We start from the raw sequence: 20,175 nt of genomic DNA, 5'->3' as shown, positions 1-20,175 counted from the left end.
CCAAACTTTGACTGTTCGTTGAGCCACCAAACTGTATTCGTTATGTGTCACTTAAACCGACAAAGATGAAATTTTTCTGTTTAGAATCTTGAAAGCTGCTGCTGTTTAGCATGTAGGTGCCACGTCATAGGCTCATGCTGAGCTTTCTTTGTTATCTTTGGCCATGACCAAATTTTAAGCAACTTGAAAAAGCTTTATTTCCAAGGGGACTCTTCACACCAAACTTTTATCATCTTTGTGAGTAACTGACTCCTGTTTTGTCTGCATACTGAAGGCTGTTTTAAGAATTATAAACTTTGACGTGCTCAGATATTCATCTGTGTATTTTGAAAGGAAGGATTTTGTCTAATATTCTTACTGGACTCCAGAATTTACTGTCAGAAGTAGACATTTTTAGGGTTACTCTAAGGTTCGCTTTTTAAAAAACTTTGTGGATGCCTTCCTATTGCTGCAATATGCCCATTTTCAAGGTTTGCATATTTAAGGATCCAATAACTTCTGATTATTTATTACCTTAAACTATTCCTTTGTCCTGTCTGTGCATACTTATATATATGTAAATCCTCTTAAATTAGGTTCATCCCCCTCCTTACTCTTACTGGAGGGATTTTTAGGTACATTTCAAAACCATGCTCTTGATGCATATCATGCACATGGCAGTTGTATTCTATGCTTTCAATGATTTGCATGTATTTTCTTTCTCATGAAAGAGGGCTGAATCAAAGTGAAACTTCTAATCTAGTTTTGCCCCTTTTGAAACTTTAGCTGAGTGTTAGTGTTAGAATACGTGGAACACTTGTATCATTCTCACTGTTTCTGGACGCTGCTGTAAGGATGGCTTATTTATTTGAAAGCTCTGTTTTCTTTCAGAGAGACTTAATGGCTTTTTCACTGTCTTCCAGGTTCTCATATTAACTAATATCATGCTGGGTATTTATCTCTTTGGATCCTAATTATTTTCTGTTATCCTCAACATGGAATGGAATTCAATTAAATGATCATTTTGGAACGCAGAAAGACAATTACATTTGAAGTAATTATTTTGGATCATGTTGGAGACACCAGCCATCCTTAAAACAAACAAAAAAAAAGAACACTGTTGGAGGAAGTCTTTGACATATATGAAACTATGCTCTTCATTCAATATATTGCCCCATTTCCGTAAGTTATAAAGTTGTACATGTTGTAGTATATGTGACACAAATTGGTCGCAGAATTTTAGGAGTCCCAGCGTTCTAATTCCCAGAACGTGCTCTGTGAGAGCAGATCAGTTAAGAATGTTCCATCTCCATCCTCTTCCCTTTCCCAGAAACCAGTCTAATCTTCCTTGGAGAAGTTTAAAAAAAAAATTATGCATTTATGTAGTTTTACTAAAATACACATTTTTGTTTTTTTTTTAAAAAAAAATATATATATTTAAATGAAGACTAACGTCACTGGTGCTGGGTAAGTGCACAAGTCAGGACTTGATTAGTCCTTCCTTGGTAAAATGAACCTGAATAGTGCTGTGTAAGTGCTGGTGCGCTGCGTGCAGTCACTTTTTGAATGCTCCCTCCTTTTTAGTGGTTTAAATTACTTAAGTTTTCATTATTTCTCAGCTCTTCAGCTGTGGTTTTAATAAAGCACTTCATCATACATTTGGATATGCATGGTTTTGTATCAAGCTATGCATAATAAAGTTTTAATTGCTTTAGAATATTTTTATACAAGCTCTGCTGTATTTTTGTTTCAGCAGAACTGCAAGATGCAATTACAGTCTGAAATGCACAATTCGGTGTCCTGTGGCAGCATTTTGTACGTTCATGGAGCATGCTGCTCCTTGGACTATCCTGAGTGTTGTTCCTATGTCACTTTTTCCAAATTTCTGCTGTCTTTCTGGAGTTACCTTTTCCTGCTTCCGTTAATTTGGCATGGGCAACAAGATTCTGACTTGCTTTTCATATAGGTAGCCAGTGAAAGTTTTAACTGCATTTTAAGAACAAACTGCTACTGTTAAGAAAGAGTTGAAACTTTCCCCGATAAATACAATTTTCAGGGCAGTGAGGAACCTGTGAAAAAGTATCAAGCTGATGATCTTTGGCTTACTTTTTTTTTTGCTTCTTAGTTTACAGTTCTTTGTTAGCGGTGTGGGCTTTTCATTTTTAATATGGTTATATGTGTTATATGCCATGATTGACATGGCAGTAAACTTTCTGTGTAAACTGAAGTCTAGAGCTGAAGATTGGAAATGGCAGTAACCCTGTATTTAAGATGGAAAGCAGACTTCACTATTTGTCAATTCCTTTTCTTTTTAAATGAAAAAAAGTTGAGCTCTGCATCTGAGAGTGGACTGCTTTTTGAAGAAACTTAGGAACAGAGGGGGAAAAAAAGGATTCCTCCACTAATGAAAGATTTTAGTTTGATGTTTGGGGTTTGGGGGTGGGAGTGAGGGGTGGTTGTTCTCAATCAAGGGTGTTGGTGAAGGGGGTATATGTAAGAAGTTCAGTACCTGACCTAATAAAGCTTCTCTCCATGACTGTAGAGAAAGCTCAGTTGATCTGACAAAATCATGAGCTTTGGGAAAATGTAAATGGCTGGTAAAGGTTTGTTGCAGACTTACCCAGGCTACTAATCTGCAAAAGCAGGATGAGTTACCTCTCCCATGGACTTTCCCTCTCCCATTTGACCTTCTAAGGAATACCTTTTGAGCCAATAAAATTGAAATTCCTTAAAGCAAATGGGGATCTTCTTTAATGTCACTTATTCTGGTAGCTACAGGAGATTGGGTGTTCTTGATTCATGGGAGAAAGAGTTTTGTAACGATCTGAAAAACCAAATTCCCATTTATTGCGTGTAAATATAGTATATCTGTTTATTTTTTGCACATCAGTGATACCATAAAGCACTTGCATTTTATTGCCTGTATTTTTCCGTCAAGTAACAAGGTCACTTGGAAATTGCTACATCAGTGACTAGATATGAATGTGTTCTGTTTAAAATAAACGTTGAGGTCTCTCTTTCTTAAAATAATGACTATTCCTTATAATTTCTGAAGGGTGGACTGTATAAACTGAGTCTGATGAGCTGCGTAAGCTTGTGTCATTCAGGGCTTGATATTCAGGAAAATTGCTTCTGCTGATAGCCTGTGTGTTCTTTGTCTTTCATACTTCCACAAGCAAGAAATGTGTCTGAGAAGCTCTAAATTCCTTTGCACTTTAATATTCCTTATTTGTCAGAAAAAAGGTTGGGGTGTTTTTTTCACTGTTAGTGACCATTCTACAGATTGAAAATACTTTGCTTACTGTAATCTTAAAAACCTATGTTAGGGAATTAAATGAGTCATTAAACTCATAATGTAGGTTATGTTTAAACCAGTGTAAGACTGGACTACCACTGCAGAGATCTGTCTCCATTGCTCTAGTTGCATGTTTCTGTTGCTTCCCTTATTTCTCAACATCAGCAATCAGGCAATTTCATGGTTGCTTTGCCCAGTGCATGGCTGAAAACTAGTTCATTACATGATCGTGTCTCTTGGTAATGACATGGTGATGATGAGAAGAAACCATTGCCAGAGACTGAACACACCAAAATGTCCATTTCAGCAGCAGCACAATCATAAACTGATAGAAGCAATCAAAATGTGAAGCTGCTCCATATTTTTTTTTTTTGTCCTGGATTGGTTATGCATATGTATACAGAACTGCTGTATGTAGAGGTATGTAGCCAAGTCATATTTGGCATACATACGGTTAAACAAACGTTTTATACATACTCTTACAAGAATAAACAGATACTGCCTTCACTTTCTCAGTCTATCGGGAACATGAACTGTGCTCTGGATCTGGTAGCAATATTTACTTGATGTGTCTTTAAAATTTAATCTGTCATCTAATTTGTTTCTGCTGATAGCTGATTTATATTAGCTGGGTGCCTGAATGATAACTTGAGTAATGTATCTCTGGCTTGTGGCAGGATGAAAACAAAATTGTTTCTAAACCTCACTTGAAAAATAGGTCTGACAGGATATCTAAGACTAAAAAATTATTTGCAGAGGCTTAAGAGTTCTCTTTTTTAACTTTGCAGAATGTTTTTTTCAGTTTTTAATTTCAGATGCTATGTGAAGCGTACTGTGATAGTTTGTAGGGAAATTCAAGCTTTTTCATAAAGTATACTCTATTTTGACAGGTCTTTAAGCATAGTCGAGGACTGAACTGTTTAATCTCTAGCTATTTGTACTGACTTGCTGAGAATGAGAACACAATCAAAACTGTGTAGTTTGGTGCTTGAACACTCAAGGCAATGCTATCTTTATCGTTTGGTTTTTTTTCTTGTATAGGAAATCCAAGGCAAATATAGGAGTTACAAAATGGGCACTCTTAAATGAATGTTCTACAATGTCATCTAAATGACAATGAAAAAGAAAGCTTAAGTGTAAATCTTTCAGACCATTGAATAAATTCTCCTTTTTCTCTTAAAAATCTAAAATTGTGTTGATAATCCAAATGGGAGGTCTCCTGGGGGTGGAGGTGGAAATCCCTTAAATCACTGTATGGAAATGTCTTGATATACGACTGGATCATACAGAGTAACTTGCTAAGATCAAGTTCCTTAGTTGGCAGCCTTCTTTGCAGAGGTCTCCATAACAGACAGACTAGAAGAACTGGAACTTAATCAGGGGACTTCTGCCATAATTTTCATATAGTATAATGCTCTGTAGAGAGGCATGTGAAGTTACGTAAGCTTATTTGACTATGTCTGAATGAACAAAGATCATGATGGCCTTTAAGACTGATAATAGGATGGCTGGGATGGGTAACTTTTTCTTGCATGATGAGAAGCATGCTGGTCATATGCCTTAAGTAAAAACTTTTATTTATTGTAAGGAAGCGTGCTCAGAATTTAATTTGTGTTAAAATTTTATTCTCCTTGCAGTCTACAGCTTGCTGTAGCTGCCTGCAGGCTAGTAACATTGTCTTTTGCCAGTTCACTTCTGTTGATACTCTGGAGTCTGTGTTGGATTCTTTCTTATTTAGTCCCAATTCCACATCCCCACCCTCCCCCCTCGCCTTGGGAAAGTCTTCAGAAACCTGTCTTAAAACACTTCATTTGCCTTCTTAATCAGATATGGAAATGGATTGACAAGAACTATACTGTTTATGAATTAGCAAACTCAGAGCAGGATTGGTGGCAGCCAATCAAACAGTAGCTTGTAATATAAAAGCCTTCTGTTACATTTTCATTACAATTATGAAATGAAAATATAATATCCTTGGGTGTATATAAAGTTGTGCCAGGGGAAGGATAGTAAAAAATAGTAACGTGGATATTATTGATTTGATCCCAGAAAACAGCCTTGATGATGTCAGCCTGAATTTACTAAAATTGAAAGACTCTCAGGAAGAGCTAGATAGCATCAGGAGGGAATCCCTGCGACTCTCTACTTCCAGTGTTTGAAAAGGATTTTCAGTATTTCTTGACTTGTAGTTGTAACGTTGTGTTTGAATGAGTCTTGTGTTGACTTGGTAAATGTACCTGGTTTGTAATTTTTTTATTGTTTTTTTTAACCCAGCTTTTGCAGCCTGACTGTCTTAATATTTGGAAACATGACATACAAAGACTGATTTGATATTCCATTTGGCATTTCCCATATTATTATCTTTACCTTCTTTTATGTTACCTAAATTTCCATCCTGTTTTTAAAATCTGGACTAAAGGAACCTCCTATTTATAGTACTGTGTTTTGAAATTAAATACTGTGTTAATGTTCATGTTTTTTTTAATTACATCAAAATACTTGAAGTACAGAACAATAATACAATGTGTGAATATAAAAAGTTGTTAATGAAAAAGGTATGGTTTCCAGTTTGATGCAGTATATTTTTGTGTCATGCTGTAGGTCTGTCAAATGGTTTTGGAGATGGAAGCAAAGAAAGAACGTTGGATGATACTCCAGGAAGAAAAGTTGAACCTCGTCGCCGCTGTGCATCAGAATCTAGTATTTCATCCAGTAACAGCCTTTTGTGTAACTCAAGGTAAAACTGTAAATCTGAAATATAAATTTGAGATTGAATATATCAGTTTTCTGTACTGCTTGTGACCCACATTGGAGGATTGCAGAAACTTTAGAAAAAAGAGTATATTTCAACTTTCTCAATTGTGCATCAAATGTTGAGACACCTTTTAGGATTGCTAGTATTCTTTTGTTAAATTCAGGTTATTGCAGATTCAGGCAGTTACACTTTATACTTGACTGTGCTTCTCTTGCTCTATATAGATAGATATATGTGTTTGTGTATATAGTATCTTGTTTTAATTACCTTTCTAATCCTGAAGACTACAAATGGGTGTGTTTATTTTGGTGAGGGAAGGAGAGAAGCAGTTTCCAAAGCAGAGCCTTGTACATAGGGAAGGTAAATTCAGTAGCTGTGAAACTGTAGATTTTCAGTCTGTGATTTGGATTACTGGCTAGTTACTACAGTGATGATAGTACCAATATAGCAACTGTTGACCTTCCCTTTGTGAAGTCTGTTGTTAAAGGTAGGACTGTCAGAATGGTCACCTCTGCCACCATTGATAAATATTTCTCCATCACCAATGGTGGACATCTTCCAAAAGCACACTAATCTCTGGGTAAAAGGTAGCTATCTCCAGTCCTGGGCTATGAGGGTGGGGCATACAGGAGTATAGGGTAAATCTGGCGGGGTTTGTTTTGGTTTTTTTTTAAAAAGCTTTATGCGTGTGTTTAAGATGGGTATTGAACTCTTTAAAGCAATGGCATTAATGCATTCATGTCAAACAGGCCGTCAGAAACAGAGGATTTAATATTGCATCTCTTGTAAATGTGATATATTAAGGAATTGATCTAGAATAATTGCTGTTCAGATTCTTTGATGTCTTAAAACTTAAAGTGTACAGAGAACAAATTTCCCATTTTGTGTATAGACATTCCACAACTGAAAGACTTGAATTTGTAGCAAAAACTGAAAGAGAAGAATATTTGTGTTTCCTGTGTAGTAGAACTGTTGGAGCAGAGGGAACATGTTTCTATTTGGGCAATATCCACTATAACACTGGAGACAAAATAGCGTTTGTGTGTGTATAACCTGTACAGTAGTTGAGGTGCAGTTGCATAGTGTTGTCTTTGCTGATGGCCAGGCAGTTCTGTGTGTGAAAATAATCTGGGGTTTTAGCTTTTATACAGTTGTTTGTGTGTATTATACAAAATTTGATAGAGCTTGCTGTTTTGATTTTACTGTGTGCTGATGAATTTTGAATTCTTTTGTTAAAGTCCTGATTTATAATGAACAATGATAATTATAAAGTAATGGGTTTAATATTAATGCTTTCATAGTTTCAGCCTACCGAAGTGTGGTAAAGGTAAACCAGCACTTATACGAAGACACACACTGGAAGACCGAAGTGAATTGATATCATGCATTGAAAATGGAAATTATGCCAAAGCAGCAAGAATTGCAGCTGGTAACTATAAATAGTTGTATTCTTATTAATAATATTGTGTAACTATAATTTTGCCCATTTATTGGACAGATTCTAACATTCTTAATTTTGCTGCTGAAATACATCTAAGTGTTCTGAAAGTGCTGTTGATAGCATTGCAGAAACTATTGGTTTCTGCTTTTGACTCTAATTTAAAGACTTTTAAAAGAATAGTACCTGTCTTTGGTTTTTTGATTAAAAAGCAGTGTTTAAAGTGATCAAGCTACTCCAGTAGTACAAGCAAAACTTAGACGGAAGTACTATTTATGGTTCTGACAATATTTTGTTGGGTTTTTTGCTTTCGGGTTTAATCCTCGTATACTGTTCTGCATAAACATGTTGACAAAGAGGTGAGACATGGTCTACTGTGATTCAGGAAAAGTTTGAAATTGGAAAGAAGTGGAAATTTCAAGGAATGTAGAGGGTGATAACTTACCAAATTTTAGGGAAATAACTATATTCTGGTGATATGTTTTCCACTTGTTTCAATATTTTAATTGCATTACAAGATTTAAGTAAGTCCTCTCTTCTGTAACTAGAACTGTGTTTGTGTAGTGCAGTGCTCCCACGCTGAAGTTAGGCATCAGCCTTGCAGTGTCTAGCAGGCTTGTCTGTAGTGTCTGACCTTATAGCTTGTCGCCCAGTCATCCCACGTGTTCCTTGTCCAGGACTTTTTTCATGTCTTTCTATTGCTTTGACCTGAGTCTTTGTTTGCCTTAGTCTGCTCTTTCCTCCCCGTATGACCAATTTTGGTTTTATTTCTTGCAGCTAATCTGTTTTCAGCTATGGCTTCATTACTCTCAGGTTTAGTGTCTTTATTATCTGTATGGTCCTCTTATACAGGACTTAACCTTTTCCATTCGCTTTTCTTACTCTGTCCTGGGTAGTCTTATAACACTTCCCACTTAGAATTCCAGTACCTGCTTTTTCGGAACTCTCCTTGATCTCTCTTAATTCTGTCTCCGTTCTAAGATACATTCTACATCTGCCTAAAAGGATGAACCAATGACCAGCATTATTTTATATATTACTATATTTTCAGTCTAATTTGAGCTCTTTTGGCTGCCTTCTGCACCCTGTTACCTCAGCAGATCAAGAAGAGGAGATAAGTAGGAGTGAAGTGAAATCTGTGTACATTCTGTACATAACTGGGACTTTACCATTATTTACTTTTATTGGTAAAATCTCAGATTTTACAAAGAAACTAAAATAAAGGGTTGTTCATTCTTGGCAAAACGTCTCACACGTTCTGTTTGACAGAGTATATGTGCTTTAGAAACAAACACAGTGCTTACAGTTATGCTGTCTTTAGGTCCAAGGAGTGTCTTGTTTCTATTTACAAGATGCTGTCTCAAAACCTATGGTATGGTATGTTGTAATGCTGCAGTTGTGATGGGATGCAGTTTTGCATTGATTAATGGATGTAATCATTGTAATGCACACACACTGAAATATGTTAGTTCAAACACAAACAATGTTACAGGAGTGCTGCTGAAATCACTAAGCCAAGTGTGCAAGTTAGGACAGGCTGTAATACTGCTGCCACGTTCAGCATTTTTGACTCGTGAGACTGAGGTATGCTTTAGAACCAGGTCTACTCAGTGTATTGGACAAGGTAAGGCTTTTTTGGAAAAATAAGTTCTATATTGAAATATGAAGATTATATTAAGATATAAATACAGAGAATGAATTAAAGTTTCAGAAGTGACTCAGAATTCTGTCTAACTTTTGGGGCTTAATATGGTTATCTTGGTTTTCAGATAGAATTATCTGTATGTGGTAGCTTGCCGCCCTTGGTGTGCAAGAGCACTGGAAGTTGAATAGACAGTTGCTATGAGTAGTTTTCATTAATAACTGTTGTATGCAGAGATATACTGAGATTTGTACGTCATGGGTTCCTTTATAGGGTCAGGAAGTTGCTGTGCTGAAGTGGCAGCATGTTCTTCTGCCTGTCCTTCCTGAGCCTTGCCCAGTCCTTCTGTCTGGCTATGCCTTGTTCACTGATCCAAGATTCTTGTCTAGCTCTCCTCTTCTATACTCTCTCATTCTTTTTGTCCCAGTTTTCAATTCTTCGTCCCCATCTTAGTCCAGTCAGTTTCTCCACATTCTTGTCAGATTCCCCATCCTTCAGGAAATCTAAGTGGTGTCATTTTTTCCAGCGGTTTCTAGATATTGTCTTTCCCTTCAGTCACATCAGACTGGTGAGCAAGGCTGGTGGGCAGGGGGCAGGTTGTAGGGGAACATTTTACTGCATTTGACTGAAATAGCTTTCCCCTCCATATGGTTTTAATTTCAACATGTAACATTGACAGCAGAGAGAACACTTTGTCCAGCTAAGAGTTACACAGTAAAAGGAAAGTCTGAATTTATCATTTGTGCTAAAGAATGATCCATCTACGCTGCTGATACCACAGCTGCCTCTTGGGTGGCAGTAGTTTTGGAGCTTAACTATGCTCTGTCTCAGTGGATTTGTCTGCAGATTTAGGTGTTAAAATTTCCTCTATGTAATTAAAAAAAAAATTAATTTGGTCCTTTTTCAGTAAAATAGACTTTCCTGTTTGTGGCTGAAGTTTCTGGTTTAAAATAAAATTGACCTATGAAGAGCTTGCATTCCTTGCTGAAAGCTATGCAGATACTGAGTTTGAAGTTCTTAGCTCTGTTTTTGAAGACAGAAATGCCTTAAAGTTTTGAGGCCTGTGACACGCAACACCTATGACGGGTGTTTTGATCAACTTCCCACAAAAAAATGAAACACATTGACTTCATTATGAGAATTATTCTTAAAAAAACACTAGTTGTTGTTGTTCTGTTTTAAAAATATTTGAAGAAGTAAAAAGTCTGTAAGGGGAGGAAAGGTATAATGAGATATCCTTCTTTACCCTAAACTATGTAGAATCTTAAGCCTGGTTTGTGCTATTCTGTTAATGTTGGTTTTCAGCTAGTGGGAGTACTGTTGTTTAAAATCTTAAGCAGTATGTTGTCCTGACTCCTAACTTAAATCCATTGTCTCTCATAGCTTGACGAAATAAAGGGGGGGTTATGTTGTAAAAGAAAACTACTAACCATATGTGCTAGTGTATTAACTCCCTATCACTACATGGAATAAATTCTGACTGGGAAAAATTCTTTGTATACACCCGAGAAGTCTCTGAGGGAATCCGGCTGCATGCATCCTGTCAGATTCTTCATGACCTTCTATTCACCATTAAACCACCATTTCCTTTGTTTTGTATCAGGTCTGCAGTTGAGAATAATGTAGGTTTCTTTTCTTTCTTGTTAGCCGCCCTGAAGAAGAGGTCTTGTACTGTTTTATGTTCCACATACAATTTTATATATAGTGCAAAATAGTCCGTGCATGAAGGATACATTAATCTAAACCTTCATGACTCTTTATAACAGGTGTGTATATACTTAACATACTGGTGCTGGTAGAGCAGAGCGATAAAAAAGGTGCCCAGGGATTGCTTCTTCTGTTTTGTTAGCAATTGACCTGATTGTTTTATTTTGAGACAATACCAAAATGGTTCTCTGGATTTAACATGTCTTTCCATATAATACCCTGTATTTTATGTATTCAGCTGTACTCTTACAAGTATAAGAATATCTGTATGTATTACATTTGTGTGTATTATATAGTTGTAAACCTAAACCATATTATTATGGCTTTTAATGAGAAAGTGAAGAATGTCCTAAAATGAACTCTCTAAAAATATACAGAAAGAAACAACTAAACAAACGAGTAAATAGATTTGGTAGCTGTTTTTCCAAGGTTATGTAGTTCAGTAAGAAATAGCGTAAATAATTTAAGTCTTATTTTCATGGTTTTGTATAATGGAATCCAGTAACCAAAGACCTCTGTAAAGCCTGCTGGGATTGATGGGCAAAGATCCATGTTTTCGTTAGGAGACTTGTTCAAAGTCTTAAAGACACTGGAAAAAATTGCATGTGTTTCCTCTTTCTCCTTTGTTACCCACACCCACAATAGAACCTATAACAACTTTTAGCTTCAAAACCATCTAACATCTTGGTTATGCTGCGATGGCAACTTATGAACTTTTGCATTTTGATAAGTGATGTTACACAGCTGTGAATATCTAAAGTTGGACTTCTCAATGAACTATTTTCTTAAAATGTTGAAAACATTTAGATTAAAATTAAATTATAATTTAATTAATAGCCTATGGCCAAAAATTGACCTAGAATATATTGTTGGAGAATGACCCTAAACGCTTTTTCCTTGCCATTCCTGCTCTTACAAGGTTTGAAACCACTTTTTTTTTCCCCCTCAGTATTTTTTGTGATGTTGAGATGGAATGTATAATTGCATGCCATATTTCATTATAAATAATGATTGCCCATTTTAAATGGGAGCAGATGGGGAAGAACCGAGGAATAAATTGTATTTTGTCAAGTAGAGAGCTACTTCTATCAAGTAGAAGCCTTACTGCTAAAAAAAATGCAGCTGCAATCTCTGAACTATATTTTGGTACCATGTTTCCCCATACAAGAAGTACTTCCTCGTCTTTACAGCTTGTGAACTTTCATTACCTTCTTCCTACCTTTTCCATGCCCAATTCCATCTTGACAGGACAACTCACTGTCTTCTGCCCAGTCTCTTGACTGTATCCCTGTGTGTCTAGGGAGGTAGTCCTGGTTGACTGAAAGGCTTAAACCTGACTCCTGCTTCAGTCCAGTGGTGAGCAACAGAGGATTCGTCTAGAAGCGAGCAGTAACATAAATTCAGTTTTCTGTTACACCGCCTCCTGAGAAGGAAAAAAACCACTATTGCAGCTGTTTCCTTGAACCCTGTTGGTCTTTTTGAACTTTGTTGCAGGAAAGGGCTGGGCACAGAGATCAAGAGGGCCTATTAAAAATAAATAAGTAAATAGAAATTAAAATGCAGATTAGAATTTATGCATAAGAATAGAAAGGTATTCAGACAAGCATTGTAAATTGTCAAGTGCTAATCCTACTATGTTATATCCAACACTTTGAAAATGTCCACCCAGCTTGCATATTCAATACCATCATCTCTTTGATAGGATTGTCATCATAGTTTCAAAAGAAACCATTCATTTGGAGTGTCCTAATTTTATGTTTTCTTTTGAGCTTTTCCAAAGGGAAAGGATTATTACAATTCGGCAAACACATGCTTTCTGAGAATTAAGGTATTCTAAGATATTCTTAAGATGCGTCTAAAAACTATCTGTAGGCTTGGATTAAAGTACTAGTATCATCTAAAGAGCTGTCATGAACATTGCTTGCTTTTTGTTGCTGTGTGCATGGAAGATGGTATTGGTATTTTGATTCTAATGATAATGAGATATTGATGAGGAAACAACTGCAGAAGACCTGTCTGAGGTTTCATTATTTAACATTAATTTTTTATTTAATTGTTATTTGTTCTTAGAAGTTGGGCATAGCAGTATGTGGATTTCAACTGATGCTGCAACATCTGTTCTTGAGCCTCTAAAAGTGGTATGGGCCAAATGCAGTGGATATCCCTCCTACCCAGCTCTGGTAAGTACAGAGCTTCCCGTCAGTACACTAGTGATACTGTTTCTGGTCTGACGATATTGGTGCGTCAGCTTAAGGCAACTGATAAATTCCCATTCAGGTTGAATAAAGGTGGATTATTCTGCCCACTTTACCATGCATACAGTTTGTAAAATTATTGCAATACCAGATGTTTAGTCAACAACCTCAACTACCCTCCCTATCTTTTGAGATGTGCAATACCTGTCTCAGTAGTCTTTGTTTCTGCAATATATATATTATTGTTTAAGGATCAACTGAATAAGCATTTTACAGACATCTTGTTAGTGTTGGAACAATAAAATATTTTTCTGCTGCAAAATAAATATAAAAATACTCTAATTCTGCAGTTCATTAAAGAAGCAAACTTGCTAGAGTCAGAATAAATTTCATGATTGTATCCCATTGTGAATGATGTACTGGAAACTGTTATGCCCATGTTAATTTAGGAGAAATACATACAGTTATACTTAAATCAAAGCTTGCAGGGAAAATGTTGTTGATAAAGTGTTTGGCTTCAGGCATTTGGGGTTATTTAAACAGTTCATACACTATGGCTTGATTTATGTAATAGACTGGACAATCATGACTGTTTAAATGTATGTGCACTGGGGGAGACCAGGAAACGTAATCGTACAGAGTCAGGTTAAAACCTTTAGAGGTGAGATTCAGAGTGCTTGAGTTTTAAGTACCCTCAGTGGGTGACCCGAACAGTCTTGGGTCAGATGCTGAAAATCTAATACTAGAGTGTTAGATTTAAGCTGATCATGACCAAAGGGTTCCACTGCTGCCCAGTCCTTTATGTCAGCACTGGTGTTTCTCTAGGTGTGTGATGACTTGATTGAGGAATTAAACCTCAGTCAAGAGAAGAAGCTTCTTCTCCTGATTCCTACAAACTCCCCAGCGTTAGCTTTCTGTCGATTTAGTTGCCGTAATCAGTTTACTGTGAATTAAGATTGGTGCCAGTGTGGGTGCTAGAAAAACAACAGGAGTCTGTAGGATAGGAGATGGCTGGAACAGGCATGGAGTAACATAATGCCTCTTTGGTGGAAGCTGAACACTTGATAATGCTGTGATCTGCCTACAAAGGAGTTTTTCCATCAGCCTGATTAGGTTAATTTGAGCAGCGTCTTCCTCCCTCCCTATACCTGTTTTTAGAAAGAATTTGTGACTGTAACTGCATGTTTTGCTGAAAATTGAGTCATTAAATAGGGTATGCAAGATGTTTGGGTTGTTCTTTTTCTCTTTGGGTTTTTGTGCTTGTTTAGAGGGTGTTGTGCTTCAGATTTTGAGTGTGGGGCTTGTATTTTGCAGAAGCAAATATACCTTAATATAGGTTGTTTCTTTAAAGTATCTGAAATTCAAAACCCAAAAATTGGGACCAGTTATGACTAGTTGCTTTTAGAAATCCTGGTTCAGCTTTCTCATTCTGAAACCTGCTTGTCAGTTTGCAAAGTTGTAATTAGTGAAATACAAACGTGACTTAAAGAAAAACTGATACGGGTGGAAAAAATACTCTAGAGGAAGTTTTTTCAGTTCAGTTTACCACCATGCCTCCACTCTCCCTATTCACCTTATGTCAAGAAGTTATGTGTGTAACACAAAGCCCATTTTTACACAGTGGCTGTTTAGTTTGATTCTTTTCCCATTATCACCTTAAATCATGTAGTTTTGAAAATCAGGAACTGTCCTTTCTTCTCTCTCACAGATTATTGACCCTAAGATGCCTCGTGTTGCTGGTCATCACAACGGTGTTACTATACCAGTGCCACCTCTGGATGTACTGAAAATTGGAGAACAAATGCAGACCAAATCAGATGAGAAGCTATTCTTAGTACTATTTTTTGACAATAAAAGAAGTTGGTATGTTATTGAAATGTATTGTTTGATGCAGTGACATAAAATTTTAAAAGCCTATACCTTTAATCTAAAAGAAAATTCGATACATTATCCTTCCATTGATATCTTTCCTTTGGAAGTATCACCTATAATGTTAAAATTTCATATTTAAGTCTGTTCTTGGACCAAGGCATATCATCACTGAAAGATACTTTTTTATGGTTGGTTTGGAAGAAAATAGTGGAAGTTGTTACCTAGTCTTTGGGTTTGATTTACAAGCTGGTTTCATTTATTGACCTGATAAATTTACTACTTTGGCTAAACAGATTTTTTTAAAAGGTAATAGTCTTCAGTATTTATCTGTATCAGCCTTCATCATTGCTTTCCAAATGACCACACTCCCCCCTCCCCCGCCCCCCGGTCTGCTCAACTGAGTTTTATTTATATTTTTAACCTCCCTAGTTACATGCTTTATTACCATGCTCATTTTGAAGTTTTTAGCCCTTCCAAATTTTTTTAAGGGGACCTTTTTTTCCATTTCTTCAGTATCAGCATTAGGCTGTGTGGAGCCTGAAGAGAAAATTCACACAAGAAAACTTTCTTTTCTTGCTCCACTAGCTCTTTTTAAAATCATTTTTAGTGGTTGTTTTTTGTTTGTGTTTGGTTTTGGGTGTTTGGTGTTTTATGTTCATTGGGATTTTTTTTGGTGTATTTTTGTTTGGTTGGGGTTTGGGGTTTTTTCCCCCCCCCCCGGATATGGAAGCTCTTCATCTATCTCTCTTTCTTCCTTTCACCAAGTTATATATTTCTTTCCTGTGTTCTTAATCCCTCTCCTCTCTGGGTTTCCACACAGGTCAAGCTAGCTTTAAATCTTTTTATACTCAGTTTTACTCTTGAATTTGCTTACGCTTCTAGATATAATTTTCCTTTTTAGCTGATTAAATGTGATGTTTAGAAATGCTGTCGTTCTCCTTACTCTCTCTGTCCCAGTACACTATCACCTAAATAACTTCTGGCCTGAAATTTAGAAGTGGTGGTTGCTTTTCTGTCCCCATAGATCCTTTGGCATAATCACGATTATTTGGCTTGCTCTCTGTTCTTTGATTCTTTTCTTAATTAATTGGTACTTCTTCATGATCTTCTGTGTTCAGTTGTGCAGGATTCCATGATTCCTGCATTCTTCTGCCTTTGTTCATGGAGAACATCCAGATTTAAACATACTCAGTACTCTGTTTCTCTTTTTTTCTCTCATTATTATCACAAGTGTAAAGCATACTCTCTCTAGCCGCTTTCTTAATTGCTGTGATTGTGTCTTGATCGTGGGAGTCCTCTGCAGCTGAAACATTTCTGATTCATTGCCACATGCAGATGCAAAGCTCTCTCTAATGGATACTATGCACAGATGGACAGGAAAGGCTAAATATTTTTGCAGCCCTTTTCCCTGCCTCCTCCACCCCCAACTTTTTTTTTTTTTTTGTAATGGTTCTTTTATCCTGATTATTTTGGCCGTTTTGGCACTCATCTCTCTAAATCACTTTCGTCTCTTTTACTCCTGAACCCATGGATTTTCATTCACTTGCAGGGGTATGTGTCCTCTTCAGTCTGTGATACCAGCTTCTTTCACCTATGGATTACCTTTTCAAATTGTCACATTGTTTCTCCTCCTTCACCACTTGCATCTGGAGGACTTGGCAAGCTTTCTGTTAAAAATATCTTCTTAAAACTTCCCTCTGATCTGTATTAAAACTGATAATGGTTAGACTGCTCTTTATCATGCTGGTCACTGATGTTATTCTTTACTGTTCTGTCTGCATCCTTGTACTGACTCTACATTTTTTTTGGTTTCAGCGTGTGTGCTCAGTACAATGGGGTGGTAGTTTAGAGTGCTTTAATGAAAAATGTTTCAAGAGACAATTTTATTCAGTTAAAAAAATCTTTGAAGAAAATGTTTCATGTCATACTTTACTGTCTGATTTGCCATTGGTTTAGTTCCAAATGGACTCCCAAACTGAAGTTTTTAAACAGAAGCATGGCTTCTGCCATTTGTAGTGTTGGCACTGCAGACTACAGTGACTTAGTTCAATAGATATTTATTAGTTTACCTAATTTTTGTTTTCTTTAATACCTGTAACTTAAGAAAACAGGATTAAGATAAACATTTACGGAAAAGAAGTAAATTCACTTTATACTTTTTTAATTAAATATTTAGAATGCTTTTCCTTTAACTAGAAAAATGGGGTGTAGAGCTTTTTTTTATTATCACTCCTAAGTGCCCAGCAATTGATATTCATGGAGCTTAAAACAGAAGAGTACTCTGAATACAGAATTAGTGGGATCTCATACTGCAGCATAAAAGCATACTAAGCAGAACTTATAAAGCTGTGATGTCTTAAATGTAAGGTAAAAATTCATCCTCTGCAAATTCCTTGGAAATGAAAGAATGAAGAGAAACTACTGTGTCAAGTGAATCTTGAGTCCCATTCATTGTCAGTTGCTGCTGCCTATTCTTAAACTAAACTGCATCAGTTTAGTTTAGTTCATGGTACATTTTTCCAGTTGATACTTAATATCAATTATTGAATTAGAATCGTTAAATTGGAAAGTATTCTTTGTTTTGTGGAATAGGCTTTCCTAATATTTCATGTTCTTAAAATATTTAAGGCAGGTAAGTACTATCTTAAAAGGAATTTTATCACTTCATTTAAGATAGTAAATCTGATCTGCTATATGAGAAACACAGTATAGCAACCCTGACATTTGTGGACAAACTTCTTGATTTTATTCTATATTTAACATACTTATTTTACCCTTTGTTACAGGCAGTGGCTTCCTAAATCCAAAATGGTTCCCCTTGGGATAGACGAGACCATAGACAAGTTAAAAATGATGGAAGGCCGTAACTCAAGCATACGAAAAGCAGTAAGAATTGCTTTTGATCGTGCTATGAATCACCTGAGTAGAGTCCATGGAGAACCAGTCAGTGACTTCAGTGATATTGACTAACAGAGATTCTACCAAGGCATGAAAAATACCACACAGACTTGAACTCTACTAATGAACCTCTTTGTCTAAAAGAATGTATTGAAGATACAACCCCTTACGTGTTGATTCAGTGGCTGAGTTCTGCAAACTTGAAATAGTCAAGCAATTCTTCTAAATCACCATTGCCATATTGATTGATGATTTTATCGTGTTGTAGTTTGGAGGATTTTCCACTAAACCTGTTGAAATGTCTTGTTCATAGTGTTCATAGTTGTACATAAATGTATATTCAACACTTAACTTATTCTGATTTTAGAAGTAGCTCTTTAATTCCTTTTGTAATTTTGCTGGGGAGGGAGTTGTTTTTTGTTTCCACGCGTTTTGCTGTTTTTTTTTTTTTCTTTCTGCAGTTAAGTTACCTAAGCACCGTCTTCCAGCTTAAGGTGTTTAGTGGATCTTTAAGCCTAATATCAAAATGGCATCAAATATATATTTGCCTAAATCATAGACAATATGGTGCTGCTTGTATCATTTCTTCCTTGGTCTGTAGCTTCTGAAGAAGACTTCTGAATGTTTGTGTAAATCGTTGCTCTTTCACAAAGTACCACGTATTTAAGATTGATGTAAATTTACAATTACAAATATGTATTTTAAGAAAGGAAGTTGCATTATTTTGGAGGGTACTTTGTGAGAAAGACATCAAGAAAAAAATTATACTATGTACATCACTTGCAAATCACCAAAAACACTCCATTGTTGCCCAAAACAACTTAAGATTGTTTTTGTTTTAAACAAACCTGGCTTAAAGCCTGCAAGCACATTATTTCTTTCAAAACCATATCCCATTTATCTCCCGTTGATTTAATTTTGTTGATATTTGTGCCTCCCTGTGTTTATTTATTGTAGAAAATGTATTAATTTGCTTTATAATGAAAAATAAAATTGACAAATATATTGATATGCATTTTTATACAGGCACATGAGAAGACAACTTGCTTTGGGAGAAAAATGTATTGGAAATTGTATAAAATAACTTGATGGTTTGTGTGTAATTTGATTTTTTTGTAACTTGTAATCTTTTGTTTCCAATGAGGGGATTTATGTAACTTTTAATTTAGAACACTTTGGTAGCAATAGAAACTTTGGATACATTTTTGTATGGTACATGTGATGTATATAGAATTAGTACTTTATTTTTATTTTTAAGAAGTAAAGCATTATGTTTGGGCAGGGGGAAGAAGGAGGGTGGGTTTCCAGAACTGCATTTTTATATTAAAAAGAAAAAAAATAAAGTCAAGATATTGATTGTTGTAGCTACTTTATTCCTACCTTCACTGAGATACTGAATTTGTAACAATGAAAATGGCAAGGTATGTTTGCAATGTGATTTATAATGACTCCATTATTTATAAATGCACTGTGTTTGAACTCTTTTGCAGTGATATCTTAAATACTGTACCAAGTTATATAATATGAAACACCAAATAATGCATATGAATGCACGAAGTATTTATGCCCAGCTTTTTTATAAAGGATTAGCAAATACAGCAAAACCGATACTTTTTAAATCTTTTTTTAAAACTTCATTGAATAGCATACTTCATTGTTAAACCTGCTTGAATCTTTATTTTAAAGGGACAATTACTTTTTAAATAGTTTTTAATGTTTTTATTCTCTATTGTTTGTAATACCCCCTTAGAAGCTTGAAATAAAATTTCTTTCTCAACTGTTAATTTTGTCCTGAATTTAGCCCCTGAGATTTTGCTGTAGTGCCCATTTTCTTACTCCATGGCTGAGCAGTTACAGAAGTGCTAGTTCAAGAACCTGGTTGTTTTCTTGCTGTGGCATGCAGTGTCATCCTTAACGAGCCCTCTGCATGGTAGGTGTTACAGTTACGCTCCACTAGCTGAGACCAGTTGCCTGTAATAGACTCTATTAATTACAAAGATCAGTTGGATAAATGTCACAAATGATCAAGCAAATAGTTTTCTCAGTCTTGACAATAAACACAGCTTTAGGGGGAGTGGTGGTAGGTACCCTGTAAGGGCTGTCCCTGAGGTGCACTGCCGCGATAGAAACGGCAGCCACATCGGGCAGAAAAGCAAAATGAAAGTTTGGTTGGTTTGCCTCAAATACAACTTCTGTGTAATGATTTGAAGGATCGGCCATGCAACCGTGCCCGTCTTTGAAGGGAGGGGAGCTTAATTTGTGCAATATTGAGACAGCAGAACTATTAGCAGAACAGTTCTATTAGGATTGTCCATCTGTTAGACTGTCTAGCCTTCAAAAAAAATAGCCTGCATCAGATTGTATTTCAGACTTGTTTCACCAAATATACTCAAA

The 20,175-nt window shown here is 36.0% G+C and overlaps 1 protein-coding gene across 5 annotated transcripts in view; it reads left to right on the top strand.

Annotated features, from left to right (window-relative positions):
* The window catches only part of BRD1 (bromodomain containing 1), a 61,727-nt gene extending 42,162 nt beyond the window's left edge, over nt 1–19,565 (top strand). For 4 of the 5 annotated variants that reach the window (XM_064445633.1, XM_064445641.1, XM_064445624.1 and 1 more), the window contains exons 9-13: nt 5,876–6,011; nt 7,331–7,458; nt 12,887–12,996; nt 14,720–14,874; nt 17,670–19,565. In XM_064445633.1, coding sequence (XP_064301703.1) covers nt 5,876–6,011; nt 7,331–7,458; nt 12,887–12,996; nt 14,720–14,874; nt 17,670–17,853 — 713 coding nt within the window. In that variant the 3' untranslated portion in view covers nt 17,854–19,565. Of the gene's footprint in view, nt 1–902; nt 1,054–5,875; nt 6,012–7,330; nt 7,459–12,886; nt 12,997–14,719; nt 14,875–17,669 lie in introns of those variants that run through there. The other variant, XM_064445665.1, reaches the window with a different exon arrangement.
* The last annotated feature ends 610 nt before the right edge of the window (nt 19,566–20,175 follow it).

This window comes from Phalacrocorax carbo, chromosome 1 (genome assembly GCF_963921805.1).
Source record: "Phalacrocorax carbo chromosome 1, bPhaCar2.1, whole genome shotgun sequence".
NCBI lineage: Eukaryota > Metazoa > Chordata > Aves > Suliformes > Phalacrocoracidae > Phalacrocorax > Phalacrocorax carbo.
Note: the sequence above shows the minus strand (reverse complement) of the source record. Positions and strands in the feature narration are given on the sequence as shown.